This window comes from Pongo pygmaeus, chromosome 1, assembly GCF_028885625.2.
Source record: "Pongo pygmaeus isolate AG05252 chromosome 1, NHGRI_mPonPyg2-v2.0_pri, whole genome shotgun sequence".
Classification (NCBI taxonomy): domain Eukaryota; kingdom Metazoa; phylum Chordata; class Mammalia; order Primates; family Hominidae; genus Pongo; species Pongo pygmaeus.
This window is the reverse complement of record NC_072373.2, coordinates 80,938,135-80,965,087: the sequence shown is the minus strand read 5'-3', so window position 1 is coordinate 80,965,087 and position 26,953 is coordinate 80,938,135. Positions and strand designations below refer to the sequence as shown.

The 26,953-nt window shown below is 43.0% G+C and overlaps 2 protein-coding genes across 7 annotated transcripts in view; one reads left to right on the top strand and one right to left on the bottom strand.

Moving 5' to 3' along the window:
* The first annotated feature begins 347 nt into the window (after positions 1 to 347).
* Positions 348 to 26,781, top strand: ATP1B1 (ATPase Na+/K+ transporting subunit beta 1). Its single transcript, XM_054495631.2, has 6 exons — positions 348 to 973; positions 5,428 to 5,556; positions 18,892 to 19,047; positions 21,238 to 21,422; positions 24,035 to 24,115; positions 25,341 to 26,781. Exons 1-6 carry the CDS (start codon positions 877 to 879, stop codon positions 25,602 to 25,604), a joined length of 912 nt encoding a protein of 303 aa, XP_054351606.1. The 5' UTR covers positions 348 to 876; the 3' UTR covers positions 25,605 to 26,781.
* Positions 26,590 to 26,953, bottom strand: part of NME7 (NME/NM23 family member 7) — a 229,751-nt gene continuing 229,387 nt past the window's right edge. For all 6 annotated transcript variants that reach the window (XM_054495624.2, XM_063648948.1, XM_063648956.1 and 3 more), the window contains one exon: positions 26,590 to 26,878. In XM_054495624.2, the coding sequence (XP_054351599.1) occupies positions 26,846 to 26,878 (33 nt within the window). In that variant the 3' untranslated portion in view covers positions 26,590 to 26,845. The remainder of the gene's footprint in view (positions 26,879 to 26,953) is intronic.

The window sequence follows — 26,953 nt, the reverse complement described above, 5'->3', positions numbered from 1 at the left end:
AAAGCGCGGGCGGGCAGGCGTGGGGGCTGGGCCGGGACTGCCGGGCTGGTGTCCTCGAGGCTCCGGGCGACCCAGGTGCGGACCCCACCCCCGCCACGGAAGGGGCGGTTCACGCCCAGCCGGGAGCTGGGAGGGGGCTGCGCGGCGCTGCCTGCGCGTCCCTCACCGCCGCCTCCGCCTCCTCCGCGCCCCGCGCCCCGCGCCCAGCTCTCCAGTCGGCCCCTCTAGCCCTGGCGGCTCCTTTGTGCCGGCCCCGAGCCCGCCCCCTCGGGCCGAGTCCCCGCCCCTCGCGCTGGCGATTGGCCACCCGGGCTGCTAGAGGGCGGGGCGCACGGCCGCCGGGGCGCGGTATATAGTAAAGGTAGGGCGGGCGCAGCCAATTCCTCGGCTCGTGGCGGGCGTGCTGGTGGCGCCCCGCAGTCCGGTTGTCTGTCCTTCCCTCTCTGAGTCTCCTGCCCCGGGCCTGTCTCTGTAGAGGTCAAGGGAGGCGGGGGCCCAGCACACGTCCCCAGCGGCAGCGGGAGGGGCAGCTGCGGGTTTGCGGAGCCCCCGACCCCCCAAGGGCTAGAGGAGCGCTCGGCGGACCAAAGAAAGCCCGCGAGCGGCTGCGCGCCCACCAATAGGTGCGGGGCTCGGAGCCGCGCAGCCTGCGCCGTCCCTCCCTCCGCCCCCGCCCCGCCGCCGCCGCCTCCCCCTCCTCCTGCTCCTGCCTTGGCTCCTCTGCCGCGCGTCTCGCACTCCGAGAGCCGCAGCGGCAGCGGCGCGTCCTGCCTGCGGAGAGCCAGGCCGGAGAAGCCGAGCGGCGCAGAGGACGCCAGGGCGCGCGCCGCAGCCACCCACCCTCCGGACCGCGGCAGCTGCTGACCCGCCATCGCCATGGCCCGCGGGAAAGCCAAGGAGGAGGGCAGTTGGAAGAAATTCATCTGGAACTCAGAGAAGAAGGAGTTTTTGGGCAGGACCGGTGGCAGTTGGTGTAAGTACGGGGTCCGCAGCTCCCGGCCGCCGCGTCTGATCTTTCCCGGGCGGCGCATCCCCTGCGCAGGCTCCGCGGCCGGTTCCGCACCCGCCGCGCTGGCCGGGGTGGCGGGGGCGAGGGTGGTGGACGCTGCTGGGTCGCGCCGGCCTGGGTTTGCAGTCCTGTGTGGAATGCAGAGTCCCTAGAGTGGGGCGCAGAGTCGGGGCTGCAACACGACAGGCGGAAGGTTATGCATATCGTAGCGATCTTGGCTTGGTAATTGGCAGTCTTTCCCACCGTGCATCGGTTGAGCCCTTTTCTTCTGGGAATGGTCAGGCTCTGCGAGACTACATTTGTCTCTCCCGTGTCCTGAGTCCTTAAAAAAAAAAAATGAGATCTAGGGTCTTGAGAGAACCTCGTGAGGTAATGGGATCTAATGCAGACGAGGTTGTGTGTTACAGCATCTTTCTTCTAGTCTAAATACGTACCTCAAAAGAGAGGAAGGAGAAGGATGGAGAGGAATACATCCACACTGTAGTATTTCACAGCGATGGCTAAGGGTTTACCTCCATGACCTCCCCTGGAGTCATCACCACCCAGAAATGGTTCAGTAAGCTCCATTTCAGGACTCCGATTCTTAGCTTTGGCCCGAAACCTGGCAAAGTGGTTGTTTTCAAGGTCTACACGGACAGTTGTGGATCAGTCAGTAGGTTGGGCTGATTATGGTGAAGGGAATATAAACGCAGAGCAGCTGATCTTAAAATATTTTGTGCAGCCTGTTGCTTGGTTGGATAGACTTTTTTCCATGGAAAATTAGATTCCTTGTTTTCAGCCTCTCCGGAAGAGTGACTTTTTTTTTTTTTTTAAAAAAAGGTCATTTTGAAGGGCAGAGTTGTAGGCGAATCTATAAGAGTCGTGACTGCGTGAGGGAAGGAGGGAGGGAACTCCCCCTGCTGCATCACTGCCCCCTCCTCCTCCAACATCATCATCATCATCATCATCATCATCATGACCATCACCACCAGCACCACTAGCACCACCACTGCAGTCATTCAGGGAGTCCTGAACAGAGGCCGATTGGTGTTCCTGGTTGGGAGGATCTGTGGGAATCGGCAGGAGAATGAGTCAGGGAAATAGTGCTTAGCTGACATTTTGAAATGGAAGAAGCTGGAATATATGAATTTTTGTAAAGAAAAAAAAAATGCAGCCTGTGAGTCTCTCTTGATTGAAAATTAAAGGGTTAATAATGCATCACACTTCAAGGTTAGTCAAGGTGAAGCCTCTTCCCAAGGTGTTACTGGGAAGCATAGGTATCCCTGAGCCATGGAAAATGTAGTTCTTTAATGGCTTTTAGCTTTTGTTTTATATTTTATTTTTGTGAGACTGTTCTTCATTGAGATTATTGTCATAGTGCCTCAGGCATAAAGGTAGTTTCCTGTGTTTTACTGTGGAAAGGAAAACCTGAAGAACTGTGGGGTGTGTGTAGAATGAACAGCTCCCTGGCAACTCCTTGTAACTTGAGGGAGGCCTGGAAGGTGCACTGCGGTATGGGCACCCTTCTCCCCAGGTTAGCTGGGGCTTCCTTCTCTGGTGGTCTGACCCTGCTGCGTCACAGGGGCAGGGGCTGCATTGACTCTAGGCACATTGTGAAATTTGCCTTCTTGTCTTTTTCCCCTTAGTATAATATGTATCTCTCCTCATTCCAGTTTCATGCTTCTTAGAATAGTACTTGCTTTAGAGGGTAAGGCAGTATGGACTGACTCATTCTTTAAGCCGACATTTAATGGGCAGCACCTCCATGAGAGAGAGAAAGACCGTGTGTGTCAATTTTTATGTCTTGGTATCCTATCCAGCAAGCTATCAATATGCTGATTTGTGAATGTAGACCGCAGGACTGCTGTACTTGCCTCCTCTTGGCTTCCATGTTCCACGGTACAGGTGCTGGGCTAAAAATCCCCTTTTTGTTTTGTGCTAATATGTCTGCCCCTTTCTGGCAGTGTAAAAACTGTCAGAGCCTCTCTTAGGTAGAAAAGGCGGCAGCAATTACCGTCTCCTACGGAGAAAATGCCCCTTTTTCAGCACTGGGCCCAACATGGATGCCCTTGGGGCGAGGGCAGGATGCCCTTGGCTCGGTTTTGCTTATAGGTAGATTTTCACCAAGATGGACGCAGGAGACTCGCCTGTCACCTGCTGGAGAAATCACAGCATGCAAATCACTTTGTGCCTTCTACCTTTTTATTAGATTAATACAGACATTGGTAGGTTTTATATTTACAGCTAGGCCTGGATGCCTGCCTGTGACCTTTTGAAGGGTACACACTGTTTGTTTGTTCGTTTATTTGTTTTTCCAAAAAAATCCCTGTATTACTTTTTTTAAAGGAAGAAAAATTGCGTGAAAGGGAGTTGCCTCTGAAGCCTCTCCGCTCCCCTCACAGTGCCACCCCAGATAGTTGGTGTGACTTGTCTAGCCTTTTTTTTGGCTAGTGGGGAGCCCCTGGTGGCCTGTGTCTGAGTGAGCCACTGCGTAGGCCCCTCTAGTCCTGAGTGCTCCACTCTCTCCCAGTGACCTCACGGCAGTAACTAGGGAGATTTTATCAAGTAACATCTCAGAGCAAAATGGGAAAATTCCTCACTTTTCTTAGGATATCGTGTGGGCAGAATAGAAAGGCTGTCTGTTTCTGAGCTTAATCGGCGTACTTGCAAAATGACTTGTTTTTCCATTGCTCTTATTTGTATTTTAAACTGTAGCCTCAATTATGTACCCTTTTATGTTGTTAGACTTAGGCATCTGGAGTCCAGGGAATGAGTATAGAGAGATTTCAGTTGTTCCAAGGGGCACATGTAGGTAAGCTAAGAGCACCAAGATGAGGTGGGGGTGGAGGGCAACAAGAGGAAACTTGAATCAGGGCTACGACAGCTGTCTTGCTGACTGTTACACCAACTCTTGCACCTCTTAGGAGCATTCACTGGAAAAATTTTCCAGATCTCTTGACGTCACAGCGTTGCCATTTGCCTACTGCTGCTTGGATACAGAATGCAGCACTTAACTCTTGTCCTGCGGGGAGGGAGTGATTGAGTTGGGTGCTGTAGTTCTGGATTACACAACCTTTTCTTTCTTCCTTACCTTTGCTTCTGTCTTTGCCTTTTTCCTTGTTATTTGCTTTTGATAGAGGAGAAAAAGGATTATGGTTAAGCATTTTGCTCTGGTTTTGTGTGTTTTGCTTGTTTTAACAGCTCTGTAGCCTGATTTCCCTTAACTATTTAGTGCCTGATAGGAAAGTTGGGCTTTTAAATGTATGGACAGGGCAACAAGGCTAATTCCTGCAGTTGTGTACCCACTCCCTCCCTGGCCCCCTCCTACCACATATACTTCTTTTCAATAATACTGTTTTTCAGTGGCTTTTCCCCAAGTACCCTGGCATTTAATGCATGAGATCTGGACCTTTTTAGCAGTAACCTAAGGCTCCTTTGTGCAGTCATGCTTCTGACTTGATAACCTTACAGTTCACTTGTTCCCTGTTTTGCATTCACATTGAGTTGTTTGGCTGGCACAGGGCTGCCAGGCAATGCCTAGTACAGCCTGTTACTATGCGGCTAATCAGGGAGATAATCCTTGTAAACCAGTAACCGATAGCCACCCTCATTCCCATCTATGTGTTGAGTCTTTTTTTTTTTTTTTTGCTTTTGCAGCTATTTCAGCCTCCATCCTGTTATCTTGTTAACTATGAGAAAAAGAAAAAGCAGCCCAGCAAGTCAGTCATTATTCTTGTTCCAGTTCCAGAAGATGGAATTAAAATGTGCTGGTCATTTTCGCTATAGAATTTTCTTTTTTTCCCCTTGTCTTGTCCTCCGAGGGGAAGGAGTGTGCTTTGTTGATAATACAAACCAAAGGGAGAGTGATAGTAAAAAAAAACAGGAGGATATCATCACTGGGTTTCTCAGCATTCATTGCTCTGCCATAGCAAAATAACCCTCAGGCATCTGAGCATTTGGAGAAGCAGCAGAGCTTGGATTGTAGTATTTAAATGTCAAGGGATATGCAAGCAAAGAAAATATAGGTCTCTAAGGGAGTATACTGTCATATTTTAAATTCATTGCATAAGCATCCAAACATAGCTCTAGATTTTATAGATTTTATTGGTGATCTTCATGATTTTTTTTATAATTTTGAGAATAAAAAATATGGATACTTTTTTTAAAATTTAGGGAATAAAAAATATAAGGATCCTAGTTCTAGCTGAACATTCCTCCTACCCTTAACCACCTCCCATATACACTGCAAGTGGAGGGCTGCCCAGCCTCTCGATTTTTACCCTGTGTCAGTGGGGTGAGGTGCACTCTTGACGTTGGACAAGGAAGAAATCATGGGGCTGGGGGAACCAGGAAGGAAGTTTGTTCATCCGTGGGAAGATTAAACTTTCATTCTGAGCATATGACTGCATCACAGCTTTTTGTTTCTGTTCTTCTTGCAGTTAAGATCCTTCTATTCTACGTAATATTTTATGGCTGCCTGGCTGGCATCTTCATCGGAACCATCCAAGTGATGCTGCTCACCATCAGTGAATTTAAGCCCACATATCAGGACCGAGTGGCCCCGCCAGGTAAAATCCACATGAATAGCTTCATTTCTTTCAGAGATAGCATGGGTGTCACTTTTTCTATTGAGAAAAAATTCTTTGGAAAATTACTCTATAATGTAGTTTTAAAGCAACCATGAAAAGGGAAAAGAGAAACTTCTCTCGGCTGCGGCCAGATGTCCTACCCGCATTGCAGGCAGAGCTCTCACGGGTTGCAGACATCTTATTTGCCCAGTTCTAGAGTGAGGGTGAAGAGTCCCGGTTCTTGGCCCAGGCTGCTGCCCACCAGCTATGTGACTGTGAACAGATTGAGTTCTGATGGGGGCCCATGTCTTCTCATTTTTCATATTCTAGGGTTTGGTTAGTGGGATCCTTTCCAGACCTTTTCAACTCTAACAGACATTTTTTTACTTCTTGAGGGGGGCTATGACTCAGATAAATCCTTTTAAAAAAGTCACTTGGGCTCCTGTTTTAAAAGGTTAACTTATTTTTAGAGATGATAAGAAGCTGTGGAATGGGCAGCTACTCACAGGGAGAGGAGCCATGACTTTAGGGGTCTATTGTCCCACCTGCTGTTAATTTGCAGTTTGACCTTGAACAAAGTCACTCTTACTTCTCAATATTTATACCCATTGATTTAATAAGCATCTCATTTGCCAGCTTTCTGGTCCCACTTTGTAGTTTAATTAACTGTCTCCTTTAGCTCTTAAAAACTTGGGTGAACAAAAAGATTATCATAAGAAAATGCAAACTGCCACACGAGTCCCTGCTGTGACTTGGGTGCCATCAGTGTAGAGCTATGCGTGTCCACACCAGTCGTGAAAGGCCCACTGCCATCATGCCTGATGCTGATAGGACAAGGCAGTGGAATAGCCACAAATGTGAATTTACCATCTGGCTGTTGTAAAAATCATTGTCTGGAGGACCTAGAGAGAAAGTGTTGCATAACTTCCGGGTTCTCACTTATGAATGACCTTGAGGCTGCTGCTGAGGGGTGGCAATGACTTGTCCCTTCTCTGCTTTCCCTTGGCAAAGGTTTAGTAACAGCTGTATTTAGGTGACAATCTTCAGATGATCTACGTGGCCCTGAGCAGCCTAGATCAAGGGCCACTGCCTGCCACAGACTTTTCATGCCCACCTCCTTGAATGTGGGAAGGATTCACAGAGGAAGATCTTCAAAATACGGAGGTGACAAGCATTGTTGTGTAGCCCTAAGTCAAATAGTTCTCCACTGTGAGAAAAACTCAAAATATTTCCAGATAAATTTAGATCTGAGGGATTGGGGAAGTGGAAAAAAAAAATCACGTAAGTAAATAACATGACTTAAACCTGCTTAATAATCCAGTTTCCAGCAACTGTTTTCCACAAGAGGTGGGTCTGTGGAAAGGTTGAAGCAAGAATTCTGGAGTATGCAGAGAAGCTGAAACATGTTTTACGTTGGGTTCGGTGATAGGGAAGCATTGTGTCTTTTCATGTCCTCTTCTACTAGAACTCTTGTGGTACCATTAGTCGTAATTTTAATTGGTGCAGATATTTTGTTTTTGTTCTTTGTTTTGCCATTTAAAAGTTATTCTTCCATCATGATGTGATTTTATGATTTTTTTTTTTTTGAGACAGAGTTTTGCTCTGTCACCTAGGCTGGAGTGCAGTGGCGCAATCTCAGCTCATTGCAGTCTCCGCCTCTCAGGTTCAAGCGATTCTCCTGTCTCAGCCTCCCAAATAGCTGGGATTACAGGCATGCACCACCATGCCTGGCTAATTTTTGTATTTTTAGTAGAGACAAGGTTTCACCATGTTGGCCAGGCTGGTCTCGAACTCGTGACCTCAGGTGATCCACCCACTTCGGCCTCCCAAAGTGCTGGGAGGTGTGAGCATGAGCCACCATGCCTGGCCTGCTGCTGTTTTATAATTCTTATACTCGAAGCCAAATACGACTACAAAGTCAAATATTTTCTTCAGGAAATTTCCTAGATTAAAAAAAAAATGGTCCTTGACTATATAAACTTTGAGGAGTCAGCCTTTAATAAAACTAAAAATTCTCTTTGTGCCCTTTGCAGAAAGGAAAATTTAACTTTGGAAAAGAAATAGCCAAAGTGCCTGACCTTGTAAGGACTTGGAAATGACCTTGCCTGTAAATCAACTGGCTGAAGTGCTCAGTCCTTTCCAACACCCTCTCACTGTGCCTCCCTTCCCTTCCTTCCATCCCCTTCCTAAAAGACATGTTCTTAGTACCTATATTTAGTGTGCTCACAGCAGTTGGACTGACCTGACAAACCCTGACTTCTCCAAAGGAATGCTGGTGGCTCATCTTGGAAAAATGCATTCCTGTCCTGTGGTCTGAGTCACAGGAAAAGTCCTCAGTCCTCCATCTTCCTTGTTCTTTGGCCTGGTAATTTCTGTCTCTTCTTTTCCTCATCCCTTCCCCCATCACCTTTCAAGAGAGTCTAGGCCAGGCCTCTCCTCTTCACTTGCCTTACTCTGTGGGGTTTTTCGGGGGCCTTTACCAAGGGAGATGACATTCATATGAAAATGACAGTAACTTTGATCAGGCCAGGCCAGCAGAGTGCCGAACCTTGATCAAGCCTGGCCAGCAGAGTGCCGGCTGCCGCAAAGTGCAGCCCTTGGGCCACCCCTTATGGCCCTGTGTTGTTGCCTGAGGGATCCTAACTGGACCCTCCTTGGCATTTTTCAGAGTACATATTAGAAGTTTGTATTTTGCATAGGAAGTAACTCCTTAAGTATGCAGACAAACAATGTGTTTAAGAATACCCTGACAATTTTTTGGCTTCACATTAGTATTTTTAAAGCCTCCATTTTCATGTTAGTTAAAGAGGGAAAACTGTAAATTTGAGTTAGATACACCTAGTGGGTGTGAAAGTTTGCATGTGATTTAAAGATAAAAGGACTTACTAATAATATTATCAGCTGAATTTGAGGCATGAATGCAAATCCAGCCTGACTGGGTATTGACTGCCCTTTGTACACCGGAATACCTTGTAGTTGGATCTCTTCTCAATAACGTGTGAATGTGGCCATATCAAGCAGTAGCAATTGTGCAGTGAGTGTATTTGGGCCTGTATGGCGATAATATTGGATAAACTGAGAGGCCAAACATGAAATCTCAGAGGAGAGACTAAACTACAGAATGGAAGTGAAATGTAAGAAAAAATGGTGAACGTGTACAGCTTCTTGGCCCTGAACAATGGTGGCCGTTTAATGCACGTGATATTCCTTACAAAGTCGTGTTGCAGCCAGTGTGATAGCTCATGCCTGTAATCCCAGCACTTTGAGAGACTGAGGCAGGAGGATCCTTTGAAGGCAGGGGTTCAAGACCAGCCTGGGCAACATAGCAAGACCCCATATCCACACACACACAAAATTTTTTTTTAAGTCTCCTATTAAAAAAAAGGGGTGGGGCCAGGTGTGGTGACTCACGTCTGTAATCCCAGCACTTCCGAGGCGGGCGGATCATGAGGTCAGGAGATCGAGACCATTCTGGCTAACACAGTGAAACCCCGTCTCTACTAAAAAATACAAAAAATTAGCCTGTAGTAGTGGCGGGCGCCTGTAGTCCCAGCTACTCAGAAGGCTGAGGCAGGAGAATGGCGTGAACCCGGGAGGCGGAGCTTGCAGTGAGCCGAAATTGTGCCATTGCACTCCAGCCTGGGTGACAGAGCGAAGACTCCATCTCAAAAAAAAAAAAAAGAAAAGAAAAAAAGGGGGATGGGGAATCATATGCTCTGTGAGAACTAAATGAGATGATAAACATATATAAAGCAAATAGTACTTTATGGTGGCAAAACCAATGGTATGAAATGTAGGGTAGCTGTTGAGAGTAACTTCTGTTTTTTTCTTTCTTTTTTTTTTTTTTCGAGAGGGAGTGGTGTTCTGTCACCCAGCCTGGAGTGCAGTGGCATGATCTTGGCTCACTGCAACCTCCACCCCCTGGGTTCAAGTGATTCTCCTGCCTCAGCCTGCCGAGTAGCTGGGGCTACAGGTGCGCGCCACCATGCCCAGCTAATTTTTGTATTTTTAGTAGAGACGGGGTTTCACCATGTTGGTCAGGTTGGTGTCAAACTCCTGACCTCTGGTGATCCACCCGCCTCGGCCTCCCAAAGTGCTGGGATTACAGGCGTGAGCCACCACACCTGGTCCAGGGTTTTTATAGCCCTATCTTTCTACTAGAAGCAGCAGTCTCTTCTTTTTGGACACTGAATTTCCAGATATGACAGGGATGCTTTGCACACCTAGATTTTCATGGAGTGAATAAAACCTTAGCTTTCCATGAAAATGTTTAAGAGACATTTGGGAAACATGTTTTTACAAATTTTAAAGTGAATTTAAATGGCATTGTATTTGTTGTGCAGTCTCTCCCTTTAACAAACCCACGCTTGTTGGGTTAGCCCCTGCCAAGCTTTTCTCCAGAGGAGACCCTCTTAGGCAGTCCTGCAGTGCTGCTCTGCAGCATCACTTCTCATCTATTGATGCAGTTGGATCTGGGGAGAGACGCAGCAATTAGCTGTGCTGGAGAGGGCTGAGCAGGCACAGGCACGCACACCCACATGCATGCCCACGGACATGCAAGCGTGCACACACACGCACGCTCATGGATATACACACACACTCAGGCTTACCAAGCCCTGGCCCTGATTTGACCCTGATTGCCTTGCTGCCTGCCCAGTGGTGTAATGGAAAAGTCTCTTCACATCCGCCGTTGCCCTTCCCCCACTCCAGGCTCACTTAGCAACAGTGGAGTGAAATGAAGGTCACTGTGTGTCAATCGGTGGGTCCGGGAGATTCCCAGCTGGCTTGCTTCCTGGTAGGCAGGTATGAATGTATGCTGCTGTTCTCTCTTTTCAGGTTGTGGGTGGCTGTTTGTTTAGCTCTGAAGTATAGACGGCTCAGTGCTAGCAGACACATTTTCAAAGGGTCATATTCTTGGCTTGTTGGTAGCCAGAATCGGGCAGGAGAAGTGGGGTGGATGCAGACCACACTGGCACCACCAGCAGTTTCAGTTTCATCTTGATTGTAAAGAGGAAATATCTAATCTTAAAACTCATTAGGGGCCTGGCACAGTGGCTCATACCTGTATTCCCAGCACTTTGGGAGGCCGAGGCAGGCGGATCACCTGAGGTCAGGATTTTGAGACCAGCCTGGCCAACATGGTGAAACCCCGTCTCTACTAAAAATACAAAACTTAGCTGGGCGTGATGGCAGGCGCTTCTAATCCCAGTTACTTGGGAGGCTGAGGCAGGAGAATCACTTGAACCCAGAAGGCGGAGGTTGCAGTGAGCCAAGATCGTGCCACTGCACTCCAGCCTGGGCAACGAGAGCAAGACTCCATCTAAAAAAACAAAACAAACAAAAAACCCATTAGGGTTCAAGCCATTATCATTCAATCTCAGCTTGATTAAGTAAAATTCCTGAGAAGTCATTATGTCAGTCTCAGGATAACTAATTTTTTCCCCCCCGCAAACTACCTCATACCTGTATTACTATCTCTCACTCACATTTCAAAGGAGAAATAAGGGGAAATTAGAAACATTTGGCTTCCTTATACTTTGGAGGGATTGTTAGTGCAAAGTGCCAGTAAGGTGTTTCCAGTTAGAATACACTGCTTTGTAATCTCTCAGCTGACAACGATGTATCTGTATACACCCAGCTGTCTCTCACTTTCCCTCTTCTCCTCCCTTCCCACCCTCAAATGGATCGTGCCTACCTGGTCCCAGAATTTGTGGATGAATTAGCATTGGTGGCAATTAGATTTCCAAAAGCTACTGCCCAGCCTTATGACTTGGTAAAGGGTTTGTTGGGGGGAACTCTGTTTGGCTTCAACAACTCAACTACCCAGGTGGTGATTTCTTTATTTCTAAAGACAAGGGTACAACTACTAAGTCATCTTTTGGGTACACAGGAAACCTAATGATTTACTTTAAAATGTTCTTGGAGCCACAGAAAAACAGATCTTACATTGTATGCCCATTGTATGATGAGTAAGCAGAACAGAGACCTGATAAGTAGGAAGGACCAGGTAACAAATCTGTGGGAGTGATGGTGGGGGAAAAAAAAAAAGCTGGATTTGTGAAGCTTCATTTAAGGATTTTTTGCTGCATTCACCCAAGGGTCATAGAAAGTGGTGTGGAAAGAGCAGTAGCCTGACAGGTCCACTTCTACCATAAAATCTGATGGGGTTATTGGACTGGTTGCTCTTAACTGTTGGTCAGTGCTCTCATGCTAGTAATCTGATGACCAGCTGGTCTGTCGGATGTAGTCAAGACTAGTGAGAAGCTGGGGAGATGAAGGGAACAGGGATGTATCATCCAGCTTTTTTCCACATACATGCATGAGTAGATCTTATCAAATGTCATGTAGAATGCAGTGTCTTACTTCAGGATGTTATTTAACAAATGTTATGTTTTATATCTAGATAAGTCAAATATACTATATGTACTTGCTCTTCAGTTTGGCCTTGAGCATAATTAATGTAAAATACTAGGATTTATCTATTTGTTTATATTATTCTTTTATAAAAGTGGCACCTTTCCTTTATTGTATTAAGAATAAGCACAATTATGAGCTATACAAAATACCAAGGATTTGCCCCTATGGAATATGCATTTTTAAAGATAGGTCATCTGAACTAAATAACTCCCTGCTTGCCTGAAAGTGAATATACAGCCACAGGAAGAAGAGGACGGATCAGAGAAGAGCCTAAATCAGAGTTCATGGCATTTAGCTTAGACAGGAAGAATGATTTCTTTACCCTAAGTGTTGGTAAACATCCAGATTGGCTGTAGAGACAGTCCAGGGATTCATTTTTCTAAGACTTTGTAAAGGGAGCAGATTCTGAGTGTCGGGAGGGTGTGAATGTGACCCTGCCTGCAGGCAGGGAGATTTATTCTTTGCTAATCTCAGAGCCTGAGTCTGGGAGCCGGAGGCAGAAGGTGAGTCAAAGGTGGCTAGTTTCCAGAAAGTGCAAAGGCGCCTTTTTTCCTGTGCCTCTCCCCTTACTTTGCTAGGTAAGTTGATACCAACCCACAGATGTAAAACAAAAATAAACACAAAACAAAATCCAGAAATATCTTAGGTCCTACAGAGTGGCACTTAAAGGAGAAATTTCTATCTCATATGTGCGTATGCATACATATGTGTGTGTTTATGTGTACATGTGTGAGTATGTATGAATTCATACCTCTATTTTTTTTTTAAATTGGAAATTACTTTTCAACTCGGAATGTATAGGAGACGCATGATTTGTGCATGGCTACATTCAAAAGCATTTCTTTGCTTCCTGTGCCGTTCTCAGTCATATGGGTACCTTCCTGGAGGTTTCCATGGGAAATGATTCCTGTTTAGAGGTTTGATCTACTGATTCATCAGATGTATTAAATGACAGGTGCAAGCAGCTGTGCATTTGAATAACTTACAAGGTTGAAATGGCTACATTCTAGTTTAAATACTTTAAACTTACATGTAGATTGAGAAATGATGAACTTGCTACATTATAAACCTAATTAGAAACAAAATCCTTTCCCTCAAGCCTTTTCCCCCTTGTCTCTCAACACTTACTAAAGCTAAACATGGAGGATCTTCCTTATTTCTCAAGAGATGGGGACCAAAGACAGGTAAATATGTCTTTGAAAAGCAAGTGGGAAGCCAAAAGTTTTTAAATCTAAATCTGTAAAGTTGAAATACTCATTGAAAACCAAATATTAAAATTTTACATACCCAGATTATGATTTCTGCCTCTTCAAGTGGCTTTATTAAGTAATGATATATAGCTTAAGGCAAATGATCCTATCAGAACAAAGCTGTCTCTAGAGCTCGGGGTGGTTAATGTAAATTCAAGTTTAGAAGACCGGAGAGGGAAAAGGTTAGATTTGTTTCCTGGAATATAACTTGAAATTGCATGCCAGCGATTGGGTGTTCTGTTGTCTTTGGCCCTTTGGGAATTACCACTGCAAACAGAGCTCATCCTTGTCCAGAGTCATAACTAACAACTTTAAGAAGTGGGCAGTAGAAAGAGGGGCATGATGGGAGAAAGTGTCTGGTCTAGTGTGAAATATGACTCATGAGAACTCCAGTCAGCAAGGTGAGATTTGTGCAGCCCTTGGAGAATGTCATGGTTGGAGAATTTGGGTGTGGCCTCAAAATACAGATGCTCTTCGATTTAGGATGGGGTTATGTTCCAATAACCCATTGTAAGTCGAAAATACCGTGAGTCAAAAATGCATTTACTAACCCTGCTAAACCCACTGTGAAGTTGAAAAATCGTAAGGCAAACATTGTAAGTTGGGAACTGTCTGTAATAATTACCAAATCCAATCCCATTGCTTTCTATCTCTTCTTAACAGTCTGATAATTCTTAAGTAAATGATTTAAAGGATTTGGACATCCTTTCAAAGGTCTTTCATCTTTCTCTTGTGAGTATCTAGTTGCTTTAGAGAAATAACTTGAGAAGAGGAATGTTTCTAATGTTTGGAGAAGACCTCATCAAAAACTGTCCTAATTAAGACTACCCAGAACAGAACAGACCCGGGGGCTGATCTGTGGTGATTTCCAGGATAAGTTCTCAGGCCATCAGGCTTCGGATAAAGAAAAGAGAGGAGGCAGAGATAGTGGGTGATGGAGTGAGAGAGAGACCGTGCGGAAATGTGAGGAAAGAGAGCAGAAGAGCTACTAAGGAGGCAGCGGCCACTTGACTGTGGTGTGGCCTTCTGGACATTTGTTTCTGTATGTAGTAAGTATGTGTGAGCTGATTGCATGACCTAAACCCAGACCGTCTGTTTTTTTACTGGAAGTGACGTTTGGATCAAAAGCTCTGTATCTTAAAAGGATGGTCATTAAGGCTTATGTTAGTTACTACCATCTAAGACCCCTCAGACTCCAGAGGGAAACATGAGCTCACAAAAGAGAGTAAGACATGACTGAGCTTTCTGGGGTTTATCTGTCATTCCTCGGCTCCTTCTACCAAGGTTCTCTGTTACTTAAAATGGAAAGGACAGGGCAGAGTCTTTGGCCTAAGGTCTAATCCAGCTGGGCAAGTCACAGGGTTCTAAGACTCCGTGCTTAGCTATCTATGTTTCACCCCTTGCTTTCTTGGTTTCACTAGTTTCTGATGCTTCTGTAAGAGCAAAGTCAAGATTCTTCAAGCAGCCTGCATCTATGTTTCCCTCACAAAGTAATTATAAACTTGACTGGCTTAGATCATCAGCTATGCTTACTGAAAAATTTGGGCTTTCAGGTTGAAAGGGATGTGATTCCATTACTTGGTTTTCATTATTTCTTATTTGCCCCATCTAGAGAGACATGAGGCCAACTGTGTATATAACTCTCTTCTGGGCCAGTAGTACCACTTCATGTAACAGTAATACCTATTATTTTCACAAATGTGATCTTAGATTTTTTTTTCTTTCTCTTTTTCTTTTCTTTTTTTTCTTTTTTTTTTTTTTTGAGACAGAGTCTCACTCTGTCACTCTGTTGCCCATGCTGGAGTGCAGTGGTGCTATCTCAGCCCACTGCAACCTCTGCCTCTTGGGCTCAAGCGATTCTTGTGCCTCAGCCTCCCAGGTAGCTGGAATTACAGGCATGTGCTACTATGCCTGGCTAATTTTGTGTTTTTAGTAGAGATGGGGTTTCACCATGTTGGCCAGGCTGGTCTCGAACTCCTGGCCTCAAGTGATCCACCCAACTCATCCTCCCAAAGTTCTGGGATTACAGGCATTAGCCACCATTCCCGGCCATATCCTAGATAATTAACAACAGAGGCACTTACAAGAAAGATTTGTCATAGGTCTATGAGTAAACATGAACTTAGTTTTGGTCATAGCACCTAGGCTCCTGGGGAATGCACTAGCCTTATCATTTTGTTAGTAAAGAGCCCAGAGGACTGAGTGAGAGTTGCTGATGTTTTGAGTCTGACACATGTCCCCTGGTCACTTTTAATAGTGGAGAACGTGGACTTGACATCATGAAGGAATGAAAAGCGCTCAGCATAATACCTCCTCCTGTTCTTACTCTCCTTTTTTTGTGTGGGAGAATCTGAGAAATGGCATCACCATTCCTCATACTCATATCAAAGTAATGGAACCTTGAGCAGCCACTGGAAGAGAGAATGCAGGCAGCCAGAAAGTGAGAGGCAAACCACTGGAGAGGCTCACTGAAGCCAGGCGAGGGAGAACAAGGATGTTTGTGACACTCGCTTCGCAATCCAGGTTTTACCATGTTTACTCTCAACATGACCTTCTAGGGTCACTCCTCCTTTCAGCTTATTAGGTGAGACCCTCCAAATCTCAGTATCAGGCTTGTTTATATTTTGGCTTTTGCTGCATCCGGCCCTCTGCTGATGGACTGCAGCTTGCATAATTGTTGTTTATCACACCAATGTCCCTACGGTCCCCTGGCTGTGGTTCTTCCCCCCACCTTCCCTGAAGGTCAGATGAGATCCCTCCTTGGTTTCTGACATTTGATCTCCTTCATTTGTGTAGCCATCCACCACCCTCCTGCCTTGTCTTTCCCAAGCCTGGAAACACTGTTTAACCTTGTGTACATGAGTCCATTTCTGTTCCTGACCCCCAAACACCACACAGAATACTTGGAGGAGGTTCCTGCAGACCTCCTGCCTGAGCGATGCACAGGCATTTGTCTCTCTCTCTGGCTGCCTATGCACTGGCTCTTCGGGTGGCCCCTCAGCATGACCATCCCTCAAGGCTCCATTCCCTCCTGACTCCAGGATTCTCCCATTCTAAATTTTGTTGAGCCTCTGGCTTTGGGTCTGCTGGTGTACTTCCCCCAGGTCCAGGCAAGTCACCTTGACTTAAGTGTCTTATATACAACTCAAACCAGGAGTGACCCTTCCTACCCGACTTCCCCATTTCACTGGGTAACTCTGTTTACCATTGCTGTCTCAAGCATTAACTATCTGTGGAAGCTTCTGCTCACCTTTATTTTTGCAGGTATCTCTTCTCTTTACAATACTGCTGTTTTGCACCATAAATGATCACAATGCCAATTTTAACATAGAAAAAGATTGTTCAGGGTATATTTAAATTGCTTTAGAAATACTAAAAATTATGGCTTGTAGGCATTTTTACAAAATTTTAAACTGTAATCTGTGTTTATTTTAAACTGAAGATTTTTATGAGCAAATTCTACTTCCCGTTTGATTCATTTCACTGTTGAAATTTTTGTCCCCCAAAATTCTTCAGGTTCTACATCATCCTTTTCAGGATGATTTTTTTTTTTTTAATTGCGATAGGGTCTTGCTAGGTTGCCTTGGCTGGTCTTGAACTCCTGGGCTCAAGCGATCCTTCCATCTCGGCCTCCCAAAGTGCTGTGATTACAGGCATGAGCCACTGCACCTGGCCTGAAGATGATTGTTAATGTCCTTAAGTCCTTTGCCCTGGGCACCCCTGTACCTTGCTCCAGTGATCACTTGTCTTCCTCACTATCCCTTCCATTCCTCTAGGGAACTACATGTGTGAAAAAGCATATCTATACAACCCCCTGAGCCCACCTCATTATGTAACCACTTTTAAAGCATCCTCAATTACTAGAAAGAATAGCATTTAGTCGAACCTTACTGATGCCTGCTTCTCAAGCCCTACAAATGGTGCTGCACTCTAGTTATCACTTCCACATTCGTTAACGTCGTTGTCTTCATATCTGAGTCACTGTTGCCATTCTCAGATTATAATTTCCTAGAGAAGCAGTTCTAAGCCAAGGGTGTTTAAAGATCTTTTCATACTTATTAAACAGATTCTCAAATCTCTTTCTTAGAGATTAGGATTTTGTAGGTCTGGAGGGGAGTCTCTGAGACTGCATGTTTGACAAGCCCCTAAATGATGGTGACATAGGCGCTTTCCTGACCTGCTGGGAGGTGGGGGTGGGAAGCCAGGGTAGAGTCACTTACCAAGGATTGTGATGATGTACCCCCTTATGGGCCCCACACAGAGAGGGGAGATCTGGGAGTGAGGATTAGAATCAGGTTGCCAGATTTAATAAATAAAAATACAGGGTGCCCACTTAAGTTTGAATTTCAGATAAACTAGATATCTATCTCTCTCTCCATATATATTTATATCTCTATCTATCTATATATATAGATTTTTTTTTTTTTTTTTTTGAGATAGAGTCTCACTCTGTCACCCAGACTGGAGTGCAGTGGCACGATCTTGGCTCACTGCAACCTCCGCCTCCCGGGTTCAAGTGATTGTCCTGCCTCAGCCTCCTGAGTAGCTGGAATTACGGGTGTGTGTCACCACGCCTGGCTAATTTTTGTATTTTTAGTAGAGACGGAGTTTCACCATGTTGGCCAGGCTGGTCTCAAACTCTGGATCTCAGGTGATCCACCCATCTTGGCATCCCAAAGTGTTGGGATTATAGGCGTGAGCCACCATGCCCGGCCTCAGATAAACAATAATTTTTAAATGTAAGTGTGTCCCACATAGCATTTGGGACATACTTATATTAAAAAAAAAAAGTTCTTTGCTTATCTAAAATGCAAATGTAACCGGGCATCTTTTATTTGGCAGTCCTACAATAAAATGCAGTTGTGATGGACTTTTCCAACCATTGCTCCTGAGTAGTGCTGTGTAGTGTGGTTCACATACCCATCTAGGAAGTCTCATGAAGGCAGAGGCTTTTGGATATTAAAGAATGTAACAGATTTTTAGAAATTGCAAACCCAAGGCATATGGATTTTGAATTTTATCTGACCGGCACCGACATGCTGAGACTTTGGGATTGGAAAGCATTTGTGGTTACTGTATGTATGTCCCAAATTCTTCCCGTTTAGGTTAAAAGATCCAAAGAAATATCTTGGTTAGGTAGGCTTGAGTCTAGAGAATTTGGAATGGTTATACATTTACTGACAATAAGGATTATAAAAGAAGACCTGTGTGTCCAAGGCTTACATGCAATTAGGGAGGGCAAAGCCACCTGCACACAATGCTAGCTAGCAGGGTATTTTAAAAAACTGTGCCCGTTGGGGTACTAGAAACATAATGAGCTTTGGAGTACAGCACACCTGGGTTGGAATTCTGGTTCTACCATTCTGTGCAGCCTTGGCCCAGGTACTTAACCTTTCAGTGCAAGCAGTGTTGTCATTCATAAAATGGAGGTGATGCCTACCATGAAGTGTTGCTATGGAAATTAACTGATCTGTGATATTAAAGCATAGTCATTGGTACCTGGGGTTACCTAATCTAAATGCCAGAGGAGTGATTTCACAAGGGAGGCAAGACCCTTTCTTTTTAGCCAAGTGGAGTTAGCAAAGTATGTTTTGTATGTGGAAAGTCTACTTTTGAGTTGTTTTGGTTTCTGCCTTCATACTAATGATTTTCTCTTTGCCTGGTCTAGGATTAACACAGATTCCTCAGATCCAGAAGACTGAAATTTCCTTTCGTCCTAATGATCCCAAGAGCTATGAGGCATATGTGCTAAACATAGTTAGGTTCCTGGAAAAGTACAAAGATTCAGCCCAGAGGGATGACATGATTTTTGAAGATTGTGGCGGTAAGTAGACTGATTGTATATGTTTGTGGCTAGTTTTCTTTCTCTTTAATTCTTATTTCCTACTTCTATTTTTTGTTTAATGATCGAGAGATAATCCTGAAATAATGAAAGATTGAACTCTGGCCATATTTAGAGACTTTTTTAAAAAAAAGCAGGAAGACACAATGAAAAACAGTATAGCCTCAAGTATGACTGCTTTCTGCATTGGAAAGGTGTCTTACTTTAAAACACTCCTAGGCACTATTTTTACTATTCAGACCCAAGACAGCAATTACGGTTTTCTTTCTCTTACATCCATTGAAAAGTACAGCTACTTATTTCCTTATCTTCCCCCAAAAAGTTCTCCCTATAGAAGAGTGCACAGGGCCTTCTCTCATCAGAAAGACCTTTTGGTGTGATTAGCTATCACTGCACTGGCATTCATGAAGGAGGATGTATGGTCAGGGTATACTTTTATTGATCCTGGCTGGGATAGATAATGAAATATGTGTTAGGCAGCTGATCGTTTTGGATAAGGAAATGACTTATGAAGGGTAAAGAGAGGCTGTTAGTTTTGTTAAGTCATTGACATGAATACATGTCCTCCCTCTTACTACCTGGACTGTGAATTTTCCAGTCCATGTTCTCATTCTTTCACAAAAAAAAAAACTCGCTGGGTGCAGTGGCTCACGCCTGTAATCCTTGCACTTTGGGAGGCTGAGGAGGGAGGATTGCTTGAGCCTAGGAGTTCGAGACCAACCTGGGCAACACAGTGAGACCCCATCTCTACAAAAAATAAGACGAGTTAGCTGGGTGTGGTGGTGTGTGCCTGTGGTCCCAGCTACTTGGGAGGCTGAAGTGGGAGGATCACTTGAGCCTGGGAGGTCGAGGCTGCAATAAGCCACGATCACGCCACAGCACTCCAGCCTGGGCACCAGTGAGAGACCCTGTCTCAAAAAAGTTAAAATTAAAACAAACAAACAAACATAAAACATCTCTCTGAGTTTTACTAGGTAATATCATCCCTTCTGATTCAATTCAAGCATTTACCAACTCCAGTTCTTTATAAGGCAGGCTGTGGCTTGGTCAGAGTATGGGGCGAATTGCCATTTTAAGTTATTTTGGAAATATTTAGTAATTTAAAAGAACATTTTCAGTGTGAATTTTTCTCATTAGAATTTTAATGAGGTTTTCATCTTACTTTGCAGTAATTAAAAGGCCTGAGGGATAATCATGGTGAATCACTTCAAGGAGATAGCCTAAATTCAGACTCTTCACTATTTGAAGGGAAAATAGTTAATTTGTGAACTTAAAAACTATACATAAATTATGGTATTTGCATTATTTTCCTCCAGCATGCTATACATTAACTTTGAATTCTGTATTCACTTGGTCTTTTTCTGGCTTTTATATGAGGATTGAATTAAAAATGCCAGAATAAAATTTCTCAGTCCAGCAAATGCTTAATGCATAGCTTTAAAAGGCAGAAACTCAAATCAAAAAAGCCTGAGCAATATAGCAAGACCTTGGTCTCTGCAAAATTAAAAAAAACTAGCCACAGGGTGGCACACGCCTGTAGTCCCAGCTACTCAGGATGCTAAGGTGGGAGGATCTTTAGAGCCCAGGAGGTTGAGGTGCAGTGGGCCATGATCATGCTGCCACACTCCAACCTAGACCACGGAGTGAGACGCTGTCTCAAAAAAATCCTTAAGTGGTGGTTGAAAAGGAAAATACCAGTTCCTTCTTAAAAATTCTGACCAAAAAAAAAAACTTAGTTCTGAAAATTATTGACAGTCCTTTTGTATTCTGATTATAATATCCTTGTTACTGAGCTAAGCCAGTGTTGACAGTGTGAATGATGCTGCCCGTGCAGTGTGATCCGCCTCCTTTCAGTCTTCTAAGTGGCTGAGTAATCCATTATTTAAAAGAAGGGAAATATTGCCAGAGACTAAATATTATGTGCTGATCAAGTACTATGAAGCTTTGGTGTAGGGCCATATACCAGCTATTCCTTTTGGTAAAATATCTTTTAATATGAGTGAAGAGGTCAGAGATGGTTTTCCTGGAGATCTTACTTAATTCAGATCATGCATTAAATGCAGAATAGCATACTCTCAGAATAGGTAACTATGACAAGGAAGAAAGTTTCTTTTTCTTAGAACTGCTAAGGGAATTGCTGGTACAATATAAAAGTTGTGTTTTTATTTTTAGATGTGCCCAGTGAACCGAAAGAACGAGGAGACTTTAATCATGAACGAGGAGAGCGAAAGGTCTGCAGATTCAAGCTTGAGTGGCTGGGAAATTGCTCTGGATTAAATGATGAAACTTATGGCTACAAAGAGGGCAAACCATGCATTATTATAAAGCTCAACCGAGTTCTAGGCTTCAAACCTAAGGCAAGTAATATTTTAAATGATAGAATTTAGATGAGTCATTTACACTAAGTACTTAATTGATCTGAGAAGACAATGTAAGATAGTTTTAAAGTATACTCAGTGCTGACTTTGAAACCTAGCCGGTAGAATAACACCAAAAACTTCTGTATCCACCCTGCAATTCTTTTAGTTAGGGCATTAATCTCATTTTCTAAAGTTAAAGGAATTCTGAGAGGCAAAGCTGCATTCTGAAGTGAGTCTGTGGCCCTTTTCTTAATACTCCTGCTCAGTATCCAGATAACAGTTTCTATAACATAAACTCTTTAAAAAAGTAAAAATAGAAAAATATATTTTTTCCCTGGTGGTCTAGTGGTTAGAGAAAAAAAAAAAGTTTTTTTATTTTTTTACTTCATAAAGAATGGATTAAAAAAAAAAAAAATTTAAAACCACCTGCATGTATAGTATGGTTTTGGTCCTCCTGAAGCCACAAGAACATTTCAAAAAAATTGATAATCCGAAAAAATATTTTTTCTGAATTTTATTGTGAAAGTAGAAGTTTAACATCATCTAGGCTGAACTTTGCTAGCCATGCTGTTGGCTTTTTGTATTACTGCAACTTATAATAGGTAAACATTACTCTGGATCACTGAAAAATGAGCAAATTGCCATTGCTCACCATTTGGTGAGATTATATTCTCCATAAGAATGGAAAATTTATTGTTGTTGTCTGCTTTTGTAAAACTGGTCATTTCATCCTCTCCTCCAGATCATGAATTAATGCTGTCCTTTCCCCTTAAGCCTGGCTTCTTCTGGCAGGTTTCCCCCTAATCACCCATATATGAGCATTGGCATTATGAGTGTTGTTTCTAATTTTGATAGAAATTGACTGCAGTATATTCAGTTATGTGAACAAACTCATTTCATTTCTGAAATCTGGCTCTTTTGTTCATTAGTTTTCTATTGAATGCTATTAATTTATTTCTACAATGCTTGTTACCCATGAATAATATTTTCAAAAGAAAATCAACATAGAGATAAAAAGTTTTGTTAACTGAAGGATGCATCAAAGTTCCTTTATTGGCATCAGAGGCAAAAATGAGTAGGTGGGGATGGATGGTTGCCTGGCTGGCTAGTTTGATGGATTGCTGGCAGAAATTAATGTACGTCTCAACAGGATTTTAAGCTTCTTTCCACATAGACAGGATATAATGGAAGAAAAACAGTGAGAACCATTATGCCAAAATGTATTTGATATTCATACTGCTAGGGAATACTTCACTGAGATCAATCAGCTATTTAGCAGCAAAAGAAATTGTTGTGGCATGGCCAAGAGAAGACTCATCCCATACTTTCTAAGTACTTTGTATTTGACATTACTCATTGTAGACATTGAGTGACATTTGGACCCCGCAGAGGCAGTCTAGTCTATTGTGATTGATTTCTTCCCACATCTTTAGAGTTACTTGGTTCAGTGATAAATTCAGCTACTCTTTCTTTTCAGTCCTTTTTTTCTTTTTTCTTTGGTCTCTACTTGGTTATCCATTGCCACTGCCTAATTCATCACCTTCACCCAAATCTCCAACTATTTTGGAGTTATTTTTGTCAGAGATCAGAGTATCCCAGCATCTCACTATCCTCACCGTTTGAGGATAGATTCTGGCAACTTCCTTTATCAGTAAGCATTTTCTCTACCTATTTTTAAAGACAAATAAATTGCTGGCAGAAACGTCCAAAAGAGTCAAATCTAGATGATCATTTTCTTGCATCCAAAACAGAGTAGTACCAAAATAGTAGTTCCTTCCTGATGTGGAACTAATATTTCATCTGACTTTGATTAGACTCTGTATGTGTTACATCTCACATCAAGACTCACTTGCTGTGCTGATCTGAGTAAGCAAGTGACTGTCTTCCAGCGATGTATGTTCATCACACTTCTGAGATAGATTTGAGCCATGGGTGTAGAAGAGAGGCTCTGGAGATTTCATGACAGCAGTAATTTTCAGACTGTCCTCTGGGTCCCTTCAGTGGATTCACCCCTTCAAGACAACCCTTCCTCTTAGGGCAGTGACACCTCTACCTTTTTTACATATTGGACTTTCCTAAGAAAATTGCAAAGAAACGCTCCTTAAATGGCAGTCTACCCGACTGGAGATTAAAACAACAAAAAAGGAAAGCCTACTTGAAGTCATGCTTGAGGGAAAAGGATGACATTATTTATTCATGACTCAGGAGGAAAGCCCACGCTTTATAAAAACAGAAATGTCAGTCATCTTTCTCATGTAATCTAATCTTAGCAAATAATGAGCATTATATTTTGGGTTGACTTAGTTTTCAGTGTCTTTAAGCAAAGCTTATAATGGGCTTCTATTAAAAGTTCCATTTAGTACTGGGTTGCATCACAGCTTAATTGTAGTCGTTATAAACTTGGGCACTTATTTTCATTTCAACAAAATCACAAACATGACTTTAAATTGGTTAGGGGAGTCATTCATTCTGCTGTCCTGATGTATTTTGTTATTTTGGTTGACTTACTGTGACCGGTGTGTACTTGTTTGGACTACAGAGTAGTTTTATTTTTCAGAAACTTAAGAAATCATTTACAATCTACTGATCATAATGGTTTTTATTTTTAGCCTCCCAAGAATGAGTCCTTGGAGACTTACCCAGTAATGAAGTATAACCCAAATGTCCTTCCCGTTCAGTGCACTGGCAAGGTAAAGACAAATTTAGGGTTACTGGGGTGGTGGAAGGGTAGGCAGGGGAAGAGGGGAGAATGAAGCAGACTGTTTAAGTGACAGGTAAAATTTTAATAGAAAAAATAAGAAACATTGCTTTCAAGTATAAGTCTCAGTGAGATGAATTGTAGCTATACTAGGTAAAACTTTTATTTAAAAGAACAGAAAGATGTAATCAGAGTAAGACTCATGTCAGTTTCTCCATTGGCATAAGAAACTCAAATATCTGAATTTAATACATTGGGATATTTGCTTACAGAACTGAGAGGTGAATTAGCTCACAGAAGTACTTCTTTCTGGCCCACAGCATGTATTAAAAATTTGGGGCCAACATTAAAAAAATTAATGTCACATAAAAATTTGTGGTTTGGGCTTCTCTTTGAAAAATATTGAAATATCGCCGGGTGCGGTGGCTCACGCCTGTAATCCCAGCACTTTGGGAGGCCGAGACGGGCAGATAATGAGGTCAAGAGTTTGAGACCAGCCTGGCCAACATGGTGAAACCCTGTCTGTACTACACATACAAAAATTAGCTGGGCATGGCGGCGTGTGCCTGTAGTCCCACCTGTAGTCCCAGCTACTTGAGAGCCTGAGGCAGAAGAATCGCTTGAACCCAGGAGGCGGAGGTTGCCGTGAGCCGAGATCACGCCATTGCACTCCAACCTGGGGACAGAGCGAGACTCTATCTCAAAAAAAAAAAAAAAAGAAAAATTGAAAGACTAAGGTCACAATTAGTGCATGTTTCCTTTAGATCCAAAAACTAATGGACAGTTTAGAGAGAAAGGCAGAACAAAGAAAGGGAGTTCCCAGACAGTGCTAGCACCAAGAAAGGAAATGGAGATTGATTTCTCAACAAGAAAATGAGAGGCAAGTAGTAAACTTTGGAGATAATATCACTAGAAAGATCATCTGCTGGGCCAACAGCAAGGTGTTTCTGACTTTCAATGTTGGCCTTGTTTCTAGGAGGCTGTGTTGGCTTGAAGAATGCTTATTTGGCATTTGACTCAGCTTCCCCATCCATTTGCACATTGAGAATAGTCTCTTCTTAAGACCATTTCTCAAGGCTGCAATGGAATAGACTGAGTAGATGTTCTTTCCTCTCTCAGTAGTTTGCAAACTACTGTGTAGATTGAGTCTTGTTTTTGAGTACACATAGTGATGCATGATGTGAGCCATTAAAATTTCATTTCATTCTGGATTTCAGCGAGATGAAGATAAGGATAAAATTGGAAATGTGGAGTATTTTGGACTGGGCAACTCCCCTGGTTTTCCTCTGCAGTATTATCCCTACTATGGCAAACTCCTGCAGCCCAAATACCTGCAGCCCCTGCTGGCCGTACAGTTCACCAATCTTACCATGGACACTGAAATTCGCATAGAGTGTAAGGCGTACGGTGAGAACATTGGGTACAGTGAGAAAGACCGTTTTCAGGGACGTTTTGATGTAAAAATTGAAGTTAAGAGCTGATCACAAGCACAAATCTTTCCCACTAGCCATTTAATAAGTTAAAAAAAAGATACAAAAACAAAAACCTACTAGTCTTGAACAAACTGTCATACGTATGGGACCTACACTTAATCTATATGCTTTACACTAGCTTTCTGCATTTAATAGGTTAGAATGTAAATTAAAGTGTAGCAATAGCAACAAAATATTTATTCTACTGTAAATGACAAAAGAAAAAGAAAAATTGAGCCTTGGGACGTGCCCATTTTTACTGTAAATTATGATTCCATAACTGACTTGTAGTAAGCAGTGTTTCTGGCCCCTAAGTATTGCTGCCTTGTGTATTTTATTTAGTGTACAGTACTACAGGTGCATACTCTGGTCATTTTTCAAGCCATGTTTTATCGTATCTGTTTTCTACTTTATGTGAGCAAGGTTTGCTGTCCAAGGTGTAAATATTCAACGGGAATAAAACTGGCATGGTACTTTTTTCTTTTCTTTTCTTTTTTTTTTTTTTTTTTTTGGCTCTTTCAAAGATAATGGCCCATCGATGAGCATTTTTAACATACTCCATAATCTTTTCCTGTGGTGTTAGGTCTTTTATTTTTATTTCTTTCCTGGGGGCTGGGGTGGGGGTTTGTCATGGGGGAACTGCCCTTTAAATTTTAAGTGACACTACAGAAAAACACAAAAAGGTGATGGGTTGTGTTGTGCTTGTATTGAATGCTGTCTTGACATCTCTTCCCTTGTCCTCCGGTATGTTCTAAAGCTGTGTCTGAGATCTGGATCTGCCCATCACTTTGGCTAGTGACAGGGCTAATTAATTTGCTTTATACATTTTCTTTTACTTTCCTTTTTTCCTTTCTGGAGGCATCACATGCTGGTGCTGTGTCTTTATGAATGTTTTAACCATTTTCATGGTGGAAGAATTTTATATTTATGCAGTTGTACAATTTTATTTTTTTCTGCAAGAAAAAGTGTAATGTATGAAATAAACCAAAGTCACTTGTTTGAAAATAAATCTTTATTTTGAACTTTATAAAAAGCAATGCAGTACCCCATAGACTGGTGTTAAATGTTGTCTACAGTGCAAAATCCATGTTCTAACATATGTAATAATTGCCAGGAGTACAGTGCTCTTGTTGATCTTGTATTCAGTCAGGTTAAAACAATGGACAATAAAAGAATGAACACATTCCTCATGTGTGTGATTCACTCTTGTCTAAATGTCCCAACCTGTGACTTCTTTACTTTCCATACCACTAATTATCCAAGATCTTGAAGAAGTATTGAACCTGAAACGGACAAACACATAATTTCTTAGTTCAGACAAATTTTGGTCTTTTCCACTTAACAGAGTCCAAGACGTT